This window comes from Danio rerio, chromosome 18 (genome assembly GCF_049306965.1).
Source record: "Danio rerio strain Tuebingen ecotype United States chromosome 18, GRCz12tu, whole genome shotgun sequence".
In the NCBI taxonomy this organism is placed as follows: domain Eukaryota; kingdom Metazoa; phylum Chordata; class Actinopteri; order Cypriniformes; family Danionidae; genus Danio; species Danio rerio.
In genome coordinates, this window is record NC_133193.1 from 40,160,516 (window position 1) to 40,176,342 (window position 15,827).

The window sequence follows — 15,827 nt, forward strand, 5'->3', positions numbered from 1 at the left end:
TTTCTTGGCTCACTTTGGGCCCATTAGTACCAATTGAGCATTGTCAACACCACAGCCTACCTGAATATTGTTGTTGATCATGTCCATCCCTTTATGACCACCGTGTATCCATCTTCTGATGACTACTTCCAGCAGGATAATGTGTCATAAAGCCAGAATCATCTCAGACTGGTTTCTTGAACATGACATTGAGTTCACTGAACTCAAATGGCCTCCACAATCACCAGATTTCAATCCAATAGAGCACCTTTGGGATGTGGTGGAACGGGAGATTTACATCATGGATGTGCAGCTGACAAATCTGCAGCAACTGCGTAATGCTATCATGTCAATATGGACCAAAATCTCTGAGTAATATTTCCAGTACCTTGTTGAATCTATGCCATAAAGGATTAAGGCAGTTCTGAAGGCAAAAGGGAGTCCAACCCAATTCTAGTAAGTTTACCTAATAAAGTGACCGGTCAGTGTAAAATGCCATTCACTGTGAATTGTGCTGGTGTTTCAGTTTTACTTACTGGAGCTCCAGAATGAACTTTCGGTGAAATTGTATTGTCATTTAGTAGGGTTGAATGATGCTGCAAAAATCTGACAGTGCAATATTTAGTTTTTCTGCTGTATAGCTCTATTTAGAAAAAATTCTTTCCTTATATTGATTAGGACTATTTGGTAGGGGAGCGACTCATGCATAAAATCATAGATAAATGGAATAGAGCAAAAGATGGAAATGAAATAAACAGTTCTTTTCTGGGGAGTCTAACAGTATTCAGAAATTGAATATTCAAATTTAAAATAACTGTGTTGTCTTTATTGTATAAATAATTCATTAAAATACACCTTTAGTAAAGTTCTAACTGCTATTATTTGTTGTGCCTGAATACTTTAATCTCAGAAGCATGCACAAATTATCAAATTTCACTCCATTATTACACTACAGCGACTCCACAAATCTCATGTTTTCTGAACTCTTGCTCTTAGTCAACTGTATTCCAACATATAAACTCAACACAAACATGCTTGCAGCACATTAGATTGCTGTTGTTTGACCTGTGTTCCAGTGCACTCAATAGTGTGCAGGTCCCAGATGGCGGAGAGGAGGTGGGTGGGCAGAGAGCTGCTGGGAGCAGGAGAACAGTGTTCTGGGGCTTCCTGGAGGAGAGATCTCCTCATCTGAACTCAAGAACGCTCCTGCTGAAGTTCTGCTGGAACAAACAGTATACAATCTAAAACATGCCATACTGAGGTCAAGTAGCAATAGAAAAGTTTTAATTCTTGAGTAAAATTATTTAATTTTTCAGTTTGTTGGCACATCCAGCAGAGGGCAGCCAGAAACCAATGAAAGAACAGAAGAACAGCTCTCAGCCATTTAGATTCTTGTCCGTAACAATATTTAGGCCCCATCAACAGTTTTTTTTGTAATTTAAAATGGGGGTTTTAACCAAGAGCACATGAACACCGTGAAGACTTCTATTTGATGTTTGTGTTTACATCTAGAAGATGCTCATCTGCGACACATCTATTGGACGTCTCCTATCAGATGTTAAATAGACATTTGTATTTAGGATGTTTTAATTAAAACAGACCTTTTAAAAACGCCACTCCTATTTTATACACAGATGTTTTCCAGACTAAATGCTTTACAAATATATTTTATTTTCATATGTGTGGTAATTGTAGAATACTCGTATTATCAAATAATGTGGAATATTGTTAATCGACATGCAAAAAATGACCACAAGGCCTATTTACGAAATTATTAATAAACGTCAGTAGCCTAAATATAAATTCAGCAAACTAGCTACTCAAATTAGTTGACTGACAAGTTTTTGTCCAAGTAGGATATATCTAATAGCTGCAAGAATATAAGACGTCACATTAAACAGCGTCAAAGCCGTATTCTTTACATTTAAATAAAAATGTTTAAATGTTTTGACGTTTCTAACACATCGTTCAATGATGCCGTTTTTAGGAGTTTGTCTTACCCTTGGCGGCTGGTCGCAGCTCTGTCCCGCTGGCGGCGGTTCTTGAACCAGTTACTGACTTGTGTAGCTGTCAGTCCGGTGGCTGCAGCCAAATCTCGTTTTTCTCGCGGCGAGGGATACGGCTTTCTGCAGTACCACTCTCTCAGCACACTTCGAGACTTTTCCTGCCAGCAAAAAATATACACAAAAGCTTTTGCTATATCACTTCCAAGAGGACCATTTCGTGAAAACATCAGGTAGGCCTAACTTAAATCTGTGGTTCAGGGGCCTATGCAGGATTCAATAGCCGTAGTTTCTTTTACAGTCGATGCAGGACCCATTTAAAAAAATAACATTTCCAAATCTCTTCATACAGTTCTTACACGCTTTCAATTTTGGGACGAGTAAATATCACATTCAAAATGGACTAAAACGACCAAACATGTTTTAATTTAGGCCTACTAATTCTTATTACTCTTAGAATTTTTAATAACAAAAAACGCTTTCCAAACAAACACAATCCGTCCTTCACAAAACAACGTCTAAACTCTAGATAGGTATTATTACACAAATTTCTTGATGATAATGTAAGTTTAGCATTTACTAGGCCTACAGTAAAGGTCTTTTCTACGGCCCATACTATGACAAAATTGTTCTTTTTTGATGATGCAGAAGTGTTCATAAAAAAATTATTGTTTATTACTTTTTTGAGATTTAGACCACATTTTAATAATGGTACTGTATTAATATAGCAAATCCTATTCAGTTTTGAATTTTGATAGGTTTAAAAATGTTAACTAAACATTTTGGAAAAAGCAGTAAATGTGCATTTCAGAGTGTGAATACACATATTTGGTGAAAAAAAGTATTTCAAAAAAGATGGCAAGTAATAGTTATTAATTATTACAATTAATATAATATTTATAAACCATCCAATAAACTTTGTATTATTTATAAACGTTTTTAAAAAGTACATATAGGTTTAAGTGAGAACATAATTAATGTGACTGATACACATTTTCAGATCATAAAAGTTTTTGAAGTCATTAAAGGGATTGTTGACCCAAAACTGCAAATTTTGTCATCATTTAACCAATTGTTTCAAACAAAGTTTCTTCCTTCCATTGACCAAAAAATAAGTTATTTAAAAAAAGCAGGAAACCTGTAAACATTGAATTGCAAAATAAGTTTTTCCACTATAGAAGTTAATGGTTACAGGTTTCCAGCTTTCTTCAAAATATCTTTAGTAGGCATGGGTCGATAACCGCGGTTTGGAAAAGTCAAGGTTTTAAAAACTGTCAAAATTTTCTGCAATACCGTTCCTAAGGCATGTGTACTACTTTTTTTATTTACTTTTTTGCTTTTTAGGACAACAGTATCTCCAGCAGAAAAGATATCCAAAGATGTTGTTTTAAATTGTAAAGCAAAATCTGTTTTTGAAATAAACGAAGACAGCAGAGGTCAGTAATTCTTTTGAATTATTTAGCATGACATGTTTACTGTTCCAAAATATTTCTCAAAATAAATATATTGAGTTTTTTTTTTTACACAGACATTTAAAAACAATGTATTTTAAAGCAGTGATCACAATACTGTGAAACTGTGGTATTTTTATCCAAGGTTATCATACTGTCAGAATCTTGTACTGGCCCATGCCTAATCTTTAGTCTTCGACAGTAAACTCATAAAGGTTTGGAACCTCTTGAGGGCAGTAAATAGTAAATTGGGTTAACAATCTCTTTAAGTCTTTTTTACTTATAACGCTCAATTCACAGTTTGCATGGGTGTCAAAACCTATTCCTGAAAATTGACCTCCAACCCTAAACACACAATTAGTTATGGTCTTTAGGCTCAAATGGAACATCCATGCAAATTTGCTGAAGCTAAACTTCGTTTGCCATTTACCCTCCAGGAGCACGATTGTCCACCTGGACTGGTGGCCTAGCCCATAGACTACTCACTTTGTGAAGAGTTATGAAGTAAACTTATGTGCTAAACAAACTTTAACACCTTGAAGCAGTAGCTGGTCTCCTCTCCATCCCAGATGGTGCGAGGAAGAGGGAACTTGCGGCGTATGCGATACTTTCCCACAGCCCCAAGAGGGCGGCCCCGCTGCAGTTCAGCCTCCATGTAGTGAGCCCGGAGCCACAGCTGCTGGAGGAGAGGGTGACTGCGCGGGGAAAACACGTTACCCTCTAACAAGGCATACAGCTCTGTAAAACGGCAGTGGTGGAAGGCGACCGCAGCACGTGCTTTCAACACACTCTCCTGACTCTGGCCAAAACCCATATACATGTTGGATGATGTGGAGATTGAAGGTAAAGAGCATAAGAATGAAGACAAGCGATCCATGCTTCCACTTTGCAGAAGAACCTCACAAACACACGCCACCTGCTCAGGTGAGAAGCCCATCGCCATCTCTGGACCAAAGATCCTGAAAGGTCCCACAAAATTATGAGGAATTGTTGTCTGAGAAAGTTCTAAAATCAAATCAAGTTATAATCACAGCAAGCTTACAAAAGTCCACTGGAGGATCCCAAAAGAGAACGGAGACCTGCTTCAAATCCAGTATTTGACTCCACTTGGCGGCAAGCTTCTCAAGAATACATCTGCAGAAGAAGTGTGCGAAACCGAAGAACCTTCTGATGGGAATGCAGTGTAGAAACTCTCAGGTGATGGAGATCTCACAATAGTCCTTTTTGTTCTCTGGTGACGTGTTAGCCAATAAGTGCAGTCGATGAGTGTATCATTTGTTTTTTTTTTAGCTGGTTTTACCTTCTCTGGCCACAAAGACCCGCCCAGACAACTTGGTACATGCAGGTAATCGGAGAGCATAGGGGTTAAAAAAACAGACAGGCACCAGCACACACACATACACAGACCTCTCAGACTGTGTTGTTTGTATTTGTATCAATTACCTGGGGAAGATGTCAGGTGGACAAAGGGGTGTATTTAAATATGAAGGCAATCTTATTTCCTAATCAAATCAGGGTTCCAGCATTTGTTAGACAATTTGGTTAAAGATGGCATGGCTGAAATGTATACAGTATATTTATGCATGTAATGATGTGAAAGAGAACCACGGGTGGTTTGTAGTTGGTGGGGTAAAACAGTGTTACAAACATTTGAGACAAAGAACATGTAGATAGCATTATATACGTTTATTACATATCAAAAAATGGAATATAAAAAAATAAAATAACTATAAGGTACAAAACACACCCCTATAAAAAGAGATGCTGTTTACAATTAGGATGAAATCTCCCTTTACTAAATGAAATGATTAAAAAAAAAAAAAACGTCTTTGGTTTGATCAGCTGCATAATTTTTCGGGGTTTTTTACGTGAACGTGAAGCAAAAGTATTAAAAAGTGAACAGAACAAACATATATAATTCGGATGACTAAAATACATGTGCATTAACATAGTAATCATTACATTCTGGAAGAGTAATAGCAATACTCAGGGATAAACACAAACATACATGCACGCACACAGTCATTCCCTTACTTTCCAAAAAGTCATTGTCCAGGTGCTTGAAAGAAAGAAAAAATAACTTTGGCAAGTCAATGGAACAATTCAAATGTAACATACACGTGTAAAATACAAACACTTTCATAAAAATCTATGAAACGTAGATGCTGCTACACAAAGAAAACTCTTGTGTTATATCACAAAATGGAGTGTAAACCTAAACTACAAAATGTTAAAGATTATCATAGAATGACCCCGAAATGATTGATAGATGCATAAAATATTGTTCAACTAACTGAAACAGACGTACAAAGGTATAATTAAGGCTACTCTGCACGTAAAGATATCAAAATCTCACAGGCCTATCATTCCACAAAAGCCTTAAATGTGTGGTTGAATGGTTTTAAAAATAGCACCAGATTTTAGGGTCAGGGGGAAGAAAGGAGTAAATGCTTCATGAATAAAAACGATAAAATGTGCAAAATATACAGAGATGTACTCCGCATTAAACAAATTAGCCTGATGGTGATAATGACCTGTGTTGAAAAAGTCACACTTTTTTGTAGCTTGGAATCACCTAGACTAAATTGCATTTGATTAAAAATAAAGGGTAGGTAAAGGCATTTTCTGTGGTTATGTAGGAATTCCACAGTTAAATATATAACAGAAGTAATAAACAGGACAATTAGAACAAAACAAAAACAAGAAGAAACATTTCATTGTATCAGTACATGGTGAGTTTGTAGTGTAAGAAGTGGCTGTTTTCAACAGTAAACAAATCTTAAGAGTTCAGTTTTCATGTGGAACAGTTGCATAGACGATTCAGTACTTCAATTCCCTTTAAATGCAAGAACCTACATACAGTCTCATGTTAAAGGTTTGGAATGTCCATGAGTGGAAAACCAACATAATGCTGCGTTCACACCAGACGCGGAACGCACGTCAAGCGCGAGTGATTTACATGTTAAGTCAATGTAAACGCGTGAATAGACATCCTGCGGCGCGATATGCGCGAATGGCGCGGGGTGAATTAAGCGTTTTGCGCGTTGCTTAACAAGCGTTTCGCGCGAATGTCTCGATTTCGAAAATCTTAACTTTAGCGTACATTCGCGCCGCGTTAACCAATCAGAAGCTTGCTCTTGTGGGGGCGTGATTGTGTCGTAGAACCTGTTATCGGTGTTCCTAGGGAAATCCTCCAGCCTTCACTGACAACAGTTCATCAAACTCGGCTTGGCTCAGTCAGAAGCACCGCTGAAAGCCTCCGTCATCCAGGTTAAGTTTCTGGAGGAGTTTATGAGCTCACAGAGCTGGATGCACCTCTGAAAGAATATAGTGGACTCAGACACGACCCTAAACGTATCAACGCTGTTTTTCAGTCTTCATAAAGCACATAAACACTGTTATTTTCTTCATAAAATCCATGTTAGCCATTTAGCTATGAAGCTAGAGTCTTCGGGCAGACAGAAGCCCTGCCAATCATGCGAATCCGCGTCTGTTCTGATGTGAATTTGACACGCGAATGAAGCGGGGTTTGACGCGCGTATGAAGCGAGTATACTCAAATGTTGACGCGGCTATTTACGCGTGAATATCGCGATTTATCCGCGCGTTCCGCGTCTGGTGTGAACACAGCATCATGTTTCCAAGTACGTTTTTGATTTTACCAAAATGTACAAGGGTTCCATTGTCAGCATCACCATCAAGAACATACTGCAAGATTATGTATACATTGACTAAAAGAAGCAACAGAAATAGTATGAGTGCTTCACTACATGTTCAAAGCGTAATGTTCAAATTCCAGGCACCTTGCCATCTTGAAATCTGACACTTGCTTAATATCTTTAGAGAAACTATTAAAACAGCACCTGAACCATGCAGGCAGTGATGATCTAGTACATCCAATGCAGTCACATTTAAAGGTTAATTTGTCAACAAGTCTCGTCTTCCACTGAGTATTATGAGTTTAATAAATCATACGTTTTGATTTTCCTCTCCCAGTGCAGTGTAGGGTCCTGTTGGTGCATTCAGGGACCTTTAAAAGGCACTTAAACAGGACAGCTGACGTTTGTACTCATTTCAGACTCGAGTCAACAAATTTCACACAAAAGATAACTGTTCTGAGATCAGTATAAACATGTATGTACCTCTAGGTTTCTCTCATTAGGTCTCTAGAAGGTAAACCTAATATTCCTATTTATTCTTAAAAGATAAAAGCACTGTTTGGAGTCCTTGAATCTAAAGAAGACAAGTAACAAAAATGTAAGGCACAAAAGAAGGCATTCCCACATGCTCTTCTATCCCAACTAAAACAATCTAGATTGCCTTTGAAATACGAGTGCCTTCTTACCACTCAGGGAGTCATGTAAGCCCTTCTAAAATGCATCAAGCTCTGTTTCTTATCAAAAAACAAGGTTAACTTGCACACACACAAACTTAGATTCCTAAAAGCGAAAATTGTGTGCACAAATTTCTTCAGCAAAATGTTTCCTCAGTTTTTTCCTCTACAACAAATACACCCGCTATTTTTAATTTTGCTGAAAGCATTGATTTCACAACCGAATTTAAAATCTAAGAAAGGTTTGCATTATCATCTTAATGCTAAACAACTGCAGCATTAACATTTGAAGTGAGGAAACACTCAACTTCTGGGACATGATTGAATGCAATTCATTCATGCAGAGATTTAATACTTGTTGCACATGGCCTCAACAGGCTGGCAGCTATAATCCCAGGTCATCATCCACAGGGACAGACTGCAGTTGTGTAAGAATTTTTGAATCCCCATCCATGTCGTCATCCAGATGAGAATCTCTCTCCATATCCTCACCCGGAGAAGGAGTGCCCAACAGGAGAGACTCTCCTCCTGGCAGGCCCAACAAAGCAGGGTCCTCAGGAAGTTCCCCTTTCCCACGCATGTCAAACAATGTCAGACTGGCGGAGGAGGACAGTGGGACAGGACTCCAGGCTGGCTGGGAAAGGTGGTGCCCAGTTACCACTCCACTACAGATTGGACTGAGTGATAACATGCTATCAGGGCTAAGGGCCTGCTGGGATTGTAGGATGCTTGTAGGCGTTGGAGTGCTGGAAGAGTCTGGGGTGTTAGGAGAGGCCCCTGGGGTTGTATTGGCAGTGGTCCCTGGTTCAGGGCTGCAATAAAGTGCAGAGGAGCCAACAAACGCCAAAGGAGATGATTGTAGTGAATTGGAGGTTTGAGCAATAAGTGGAGGTGCTGGTTGATTCTCAAGTGAATGTACAGTAGAGATTTGTGAATCAAGGTTACTGTTGCTTGAGACTGAATTGTCTGGGACGGACTTGACAGGCATGCTGGCAAACTGAATGCCAGCTGGGATAGTGAGTATAAGTTTGCCGTTTTGAACACTTAGGATGGGGCTGCTCCCGATGCCACCCGCTAACAGGATATTGCCTGGAGACAAACAGAATAAAGATCTAATTTAAGACAAAACAACACAAGAACAATTTTCCACTTCTGGTTAATTTGTATGGCCTACCTGGAGAGGCAGTTGGAAGCTTAATCACTCCAGAGTTGAGAAGTTGAACACCTGGAATGGTTCCGGTAGGGACACTCTGAGGAGGCCCTATCGGGCTCAAGCGTATTGGTCCCTGGGCAACACTTAAACCTGTTCCAGCTCCAGATGTTAGAATCTGGAAAGCACCTCCATGGGACGGAATGGATAGAGATGGAGTTGCTGGGACCACCTGAGGAAAGGAGAAGGTTCCAGTTGTTCCCGTAATGGATGATACGGGCATAAGTTGAGGCAGTGACAGGGGGACCATTTGGCTTGAGTCTTTGGTTTGAGATATGGGTACAACTTGAGTTGGGGAAGAGATGGGTATGACTTGTGTCCCTAAAGAGGTCTGTATCTGTGGAAGAGAGGCTAAAGTAGATTCGTTTCCTAGCTGAGGTGTTAGTACTTGTGTAACTTGTCCATCAGCAATCTGTGGGAGTGTTAAAGCACTGCTGGTGTTTAATGTAACTGAGCCATTCTGAGGCTGTGCTTGAGCAAGTCTTGGACCCATGTGAAAAGTCTGTGTCGGAAACTGGGGAATGGAGACTTGGGATAACTGGGGGTTGACTGGGGAGACTGGAACAAGCTGAGGGCGGGATGATACAGTGGTCCCAGATGGAGGCTGCATCAATTGAGATACTGGAACACCCTGTATTGATGGTACCACCTGGGGTAAAGACAGCACCTGTGGGCTAGAAAAAGAGCTGCAAGTTGACGACAGAGGTTCAGCCTTTCCTAATACAACAATTTCCGGTGGCTGTGTGGGCTGTAGTGGAACTACAGGACTTGAGATGACTGAACTCACAGAGCCAGGTATCGATGCAGATATACTATTTGGGGCCAGAATTCCTGAAGAAAGAGATGTAGAAGAGATGACAGAAGTGGAGATGGTAGGCAAGGAGATAGAGTTTGCAGGCACTGGGTGAGTATTATCTGTATTCTTTAAGGCCTCTGGAAGACTGATGAAATCCAGTGGAGAAACATTGCTACTGGTTGATTTTGTGTCCTCGCTAAGAGATAGAGGTATTGTGCTGGTTAGACTGGCTTGTGGATTTAGAACCACAGTAGTCAGGCTGCCTTGGGCCTCCAAATCACTAATGCCCCGTTCATCTTTGGAGATTACTTGAGCCCCATTAAGTAGCAATGGCGCATTAGCTGTAACAGGACTGAGTGTGACTGTGTGGCCATCGCTCAGTGTCAACCCATTAATGATGACCCCAGTTCCTGCCCCTGAGAGAATAGGGCTCCCATTGAGCAGCAGTGGATGAGGGCTTGTAAGGAATCCCCCAGGGCTGTTGAGAACAAGTTGACCAGTACCACAAGGAGCACCAGGGACAGATATGAGGGAAGCATTGGAGCTGCCCGTCTCTTGAGCAGCAGGTTTGTCAGTAATATCCTCCAGATCACCCTTGCTGGCTTCATCTTCTGTGCTGTGGTTCCCATCAGATTCACTAAAAAAAAGACAGAAACATTACATTTAGTTAAATGGTGAAAAAGCTTTTATTGCCTAGCATCAATTCTTAGTCCTCATTTTTTTGCTTGTTATTTGGGCAGAAATCTCAAGACCAGGGGTGTGCAAACTCGGTCCAGGAAGGCCAGTGTCCTGCTGATTTTATCTCCAATTTGCTTCAACACACCTGCAAGGATGTTTCTAGAGAGCCTTATAAGAGCTTGATTAGCTGGCCCAGGTGTGTCTGATTGAGGTTGGAACTAAACTTTGCAGGACACCAGCCCTCCAGGACCCAGTTTGGACATCCCTGCTCTAGACCACTGCCAATTTGCTGTGCATACTGCCACTGATACACATCTAACGTGTAGACCTGCAAGACAAACTAAAAACAGTGTTCAGTGTTACTTTTTAACAAAAACTCAAGTAATTTTTTTTACTTAAAGGAACGTCAAAATTAGTTTGGAAATTTCACAACTCCCTTGCTTGAGCCTCTGACCTTTTTCTTTCTCCAGGGACTGTGCCCTTTTATCTGAGGGGTTTATTGTAATTCGTTTTACTAATTATAAATCAATATATGTACATTTAAGGGTGCTTTCACACCTACACTTTTGTTTCGGAATGTGTCTCGATTGCCCAGTTAGCGCGGAAGCGCCAAAGTAATCACTCCGAGATTGCTTAAATGAGGTGGTCTCGGCTCGATTGAAACGAACCCTGGAGCGGTTCGATTGCAGTGGGAAAGCGATCCGATCCGAGCGCGGTTATATCACAGTGTTTTATGGATATGTAATAGGCATACGGCTATATGAAGAGAGATTTATGAGTATGGCGGGAAGTTTCGCGAGTCTCCGGATGCCCGCAAAAGAGTGATGATCTCCCGGTAATCTCGCGTCTCCCTCCCGGTCCTCAAATAGGCTTCGTCACGCACCCTTCTCACCCCTCCCCACCGCATCTCTCCTCAGACACATCGCGCGCGCACCCTGTCAATCACCATAAAACCGCCACCTCTCCTGACAGCTGAGCGGGACGCTGCAAAATAAACCCTGACACTCTGACCAATGTGAGGAGAGTTTACTCGCACGTGACTTGTTTTAGCTCTTTTGGTCCCATTAGAAACTTTGCAATGTGAAAGCGAACCGCTCCAAGAGCAAAGAGCAACAAAGTAACACTTGTAATCTCTGTTTCGGAACAACTGAATCGATTCACAGGTGTGAAAGCACCCTAAGTTAATATTTTGTCTGCGATTTGTGGACAGCTTTCCCTTACAATAAGATAAACATTTCTTGTTTAGCTACTCCGAACCAGCCATTTCTGCATGCGATGGGACTCTAAAGAGGACTCAACCATTCTAATATGGTGGTTACCAGAATGAAGTGTACAAGTAAAGTCTACCTGCGTAGCAATTCTAGCTGACCTCTATCACTGTAGTACACTATGATTGGCAGATCGGCTAAATTACATTCCTTCGTCAGTTGTCTTCTTTACAGTGTGAAGGTGAGAAAAGATTAACGAAAGACCCAAAGCAAATATTGTTAATTGGTCTCGCTAATATCCATGAAATGATGACATGAAATGTTAGCTAAGGTTTAGCCAAGGCAATATATCTTGGGCACATAGGCTAGCTTAATGAAGAGAAGACAGCTGAATAGTGAAAGTATGCACCTCTTTTGTCTAATGATTTATTCTGAACATATTATGTTAGGCTACTTAACACTAAAAACAAGGACAACATATGCTAATTGTTTCTTAGTCTGTTCTTGTGATAAAATTTGTGAATTCTAAAGCAGACCATGCAGGATGTTTCTGTTGAAACTTGAAATGAAATTAACATAAGGGTGAGGGAATAAACAAAATGTTTTGTTAAAGAGATGGTTCTTCCTAAAATGTAAATTCTGTCATCATAACCACTCCTCCTATTCCAAACCGCTTTCAGTTTCTTTATTTTCTTGAACAAACAAAACAGGAATATATTTCGATCCATGTTGTCTGTCAGTAGCCACTGACTTTTATAGTATTTTTCTTCTTACTATTGAAGTCAGTGTCCATTCTTCATTTTTTTTCAACAGAATGGTTTGGAACTACTTAAGAGTGAGTATATTGTAATTTTCTGTGTGTGAATTATCATTCAATATATTTATTTTTTTTAAATAAATGAGAAAAAGTGTTATTTTTTCCACTTCCCTTAAAATATCTCTGCACATACCTGATTCCTAGCCATATTGACCTAGAAAATAGCAACTTTTCATTTTTAGTCTTAGTACACAGTTACTCCATAAGTTTTAAGCTTTTAATAGTTTTATTCATTTTTAGTGAGATGCTAACGGTGTAATTCAATGATTTATGCCAAGCTAATCTAAAAGTGCTCCCGCCAGACCATGACATCGGCTGAGAGGATTCAAAAATAGTAAAACTCAACAATTTAACTCTAGGTGACGTAAAATGTGTTCCTTTAAACACCATTTATACTTCTGGCTCAAGTGTACACAGTTGTTATGATGCAGTCTCTGTGTAGTGGTATACCAGGATGCGCACATCCTGGTATACCAGAAACACAAAAGTATAAAATGCTTACAATACCAATCGTACTCATGCTAAACTATTCACCCAATGCAGAAGAATAAACTGATCTTTTGTTAACTTAAAGGAAATGTATAAGACGAATGTAAGAAAATAGTCATTCTTAAAATTACTATTAAATAGTTTATTAGCACACAACAAAATTGCTAAAATTCAACTGAGCAGGGAAAATAGGAAAACCATTTAACAACAGTTCTAACAATTAATATAAGTTCCTCAATGATACTGAAGTAACTGTACCACATACCATAATATATTTACATTTTTAACATGCCTACCAGTCGTCATATGTACGTCTGCATGCTCTTAAATGTGCAGCAACAAATAACAGAAAAAGAGAACATATTTACACATTTTCATCTTTGTTATAAACACCTACTGTAAACAGGAACTATACAGCAATTTATTGCAATTAATTATATAACACAATGAAAATATTGTGAATATGCTTTTGTGCAAAATGTGTGTGCTTTTAGGTAATAACCCCGCTTCAGAGATTATAATAGTTTCTATTGGTGTTAACTTATAACGAATTCTAATTATTGATAAATTATTAATTCATGCTTCATAGACCAAATCAAAGCCAGCCTTAAGAGTGATTAGCTTAAGTCTTGCAAATCTGCAAAATTAACAATATCAATAGCACTAACGATTTCATCATTACCGAGGTGGTGAAAAGAATTGTGAAAATGAAGGTAAAGTTGATTTTATATTCGCACATTCGTTCAGTGACAGCTTCATATAGTTTATTATAGTACTTTGAATGTTCAGGCTGAAATCACATGCTTGACTTTAAAACAACATTGGCACTATTAAATTGACTGTAAACAATGTTGTTTTTTGGTTGTTGGCTGCTAATATGGTTTCAATAATAATTTGCAATGACAACTTTTCTGAAATTATATTATTAAGGGGAAAGTCTAAATGTGCGAATATAAAATCAACTTTACCTCAATAGATTGAAACCGTGACCACAAGCAGAGGGCATCACAATGTTTTAAATTGTATTGAACTCTTTCACAGATTAGTTGTGGTTTACTTCCAGTACTCTGTGGGTCCAGTTTAAGTAGCCCACCCTTAAATCACATACATACTTATATTTAATTCACTATTCTCTCTGCCTTGAGATTTACAGGCCATGGACACAGAAAGATACTGTGGTGCAGGATTTCAGGAAACTCGAGCCACTCCTGGCGCCCCTATCTCACATTTCACAACAAAGCAACATGCTTTCAGTCTGTTTTCCGAGACCTCCTTGTCATTTACACTTTATCAATAAGTGTGCTATCAAGACAAACATCCCATCTTCACAACCTGCATCAGCCATTTGTTTATAAACAAACGCAAAGTTTCCATGTGCACAGCTTAAATATTTATTAAATACAACTCTGCCTTTATCTGTTGCACACTGGAAAAGTCCTTGAGGTAAAATGAGAATGTTAGCTTTATTCTATTCAGATGTCAAGATGACGGGTTGTCCTAATGTAAACCTCGCACACAGGAGAGGTTTGTTTACCGCTTTCCTCTCTCGGTTTGGCTCAAGAATGTTTCTTTTGGGCCTGAAAGACGTGCACTCCCAATTAAACACGCTTACCTTTTGCTGTTGGTACCGGACGGGGTCCGGTCCCTCTGTCGGCGATTCTTAAACCAGTTGCTCACTTGAGTCAAAGAAAGTCCGGTAACTTTGGCCAAATTCTTCTTCTCGGCCGGAGTGGGATACCTGTTGATCTTGTAACATTCCTTCAGAGCGTTGCGCGACTTCTCTTTGAAGCAGTACACCGTCTCCTCTCCGTCCCAAATGGTTTTGGGCAAAGGAAACTTTTTGCGCAGCCGATATTTATCCACGGCGCCCAAACTGCGACCCCGGGACCTCTCAGCCTCCTTGTATCGCGCCTTCAAGTAGAGGTCTTGCAGGAACCCATGGTTACTCGGGTGAAAGTCATGACTGTCCAGGATGGCGTACAACTCTTTGAATTCGTCCCGGTGGAAAGCGACCAGAGCCTGGGCCTTCAGCAGGGTCTCGTTGCCACGTAGCAGGTCGGCCGAAGGAGGGATGGTGGCGAGAAATCTCCACAGGCGATCCACATTGCCCGCTTGCAGGAGCGCTTCGCACAGACACGCGACTTGATCGGTGGAAAAACTGAGCGCCGAGTTCTGGAAGCTCTGCAACAGTTGTTCCGAAACTTCGTCCGGGTCCGTCTCCTCTTTCACTTTGGCTTCATTTTGCGCGCTCTCCTTTGGGCCGTTTTCAGTTTGTTCTGTGGACTCCAAAGACAAGGAAGCCATTTTTATTTTAACTTTTTTCCTTCAAGTTCCTCCTCCCTCCCCTTCGGTGTCTCTCTCCCATTCTCCCGTAGGCGAGTGAGCGCTGCAGCAGAGAGACGCGTCACGCCCCTGCGTTTCGTCAACCTCCCCCATCTACATCCACCAGCACACACACGCACTCACACTACAGGCCTGCTGCTTCAGTACCATTGTGCAATACTCTTTTTTCCAAAGCACATTTGTTTCACATTGGAAAATAAGCAATAAACACATTTAGATTTTGTTATAGCATGAAACTAAATCGCGTGCAGAAATTTTATTTATTGTTGTGCTTTATAAAAGGTTTATTGTTTCTTTCATTTTTTCATAAGTGAATGCTTTTAACATACGCAGCGAGCAATACGTTTTACATTAATGAATAACATTTAAATTGTTTTTTTTTTGTTTTTTTTTGCAATAACAACAGGCCATTACAACAAATAGAAATACAAAACCGATAGAATGAAAGTACAAGCAATATAAATATTACTTTTTTTGCCACAAGAGAAGTGTAACAATGTTAAAATAAATATGATAATAAA

General features: G+C 39.8%; 2 protein-coding genes across 4 annotated transcripts; both read right to left on the reverse strand.

The window, feature by feature from the left end:
* Nucleotides 1-783: 783 nt before the first annotated feature.
* six9 (SIX homeobox 9) lies at nucleotides 784-4,626 on the reverse strand. Of its 3 annotated transcripts, none has more exons than XM_009293776.5 (4): nucleotides 4,476-4,626; nucleotides 3,969-4,392; nucleotides 1,980-2,143; nucleotides 784-1,196 (listed from the first exon to the last, which is right to left on the reverse strand). In XM_009293776.5, exons 2-4 carry the CDS (start codon nucleotides 4,374-4,376, stop codon nucleotides 1,061-1,063), a joined length of 708 nt encoding a protein of 235 aa, XP_009292051.1. In that variant the 5' UTR covers nucleotides 4,377-4,392; nucleotides 4,476-4,626; the 3' UTR covers nucleotides 784-1,060.
* A 2,365-nt stretch (nucleotides 4,627-6,991) lies between these two features.
* Nucleotides 6,992-15,355, reverse strand: six5 (SIX homeobox 5). Its single transcript, NM_131720.2, has 3 exons — nucleotides 14,576-15,355; nucleotides 8,940-10,408; nucleotides 6,992-8,854 (listed from the first exon to the last, which is right to left on the reverse strand). Exons 1-3 carry the CDS (start codon nucleotides 15,265-15,267, stop codon nucleotides 8,151-8,153), a joined length of 2,865 nt encoding a protein of 954 aa, NP_571795.2. The 5' UTR covers nucleotides 15,268-15,355; the 3' UTR covers nucleotides 6,992-8,150.
* Between the last annotated feature and the right edge of the window lie 472 nt (nucleotides 15,356-15,827).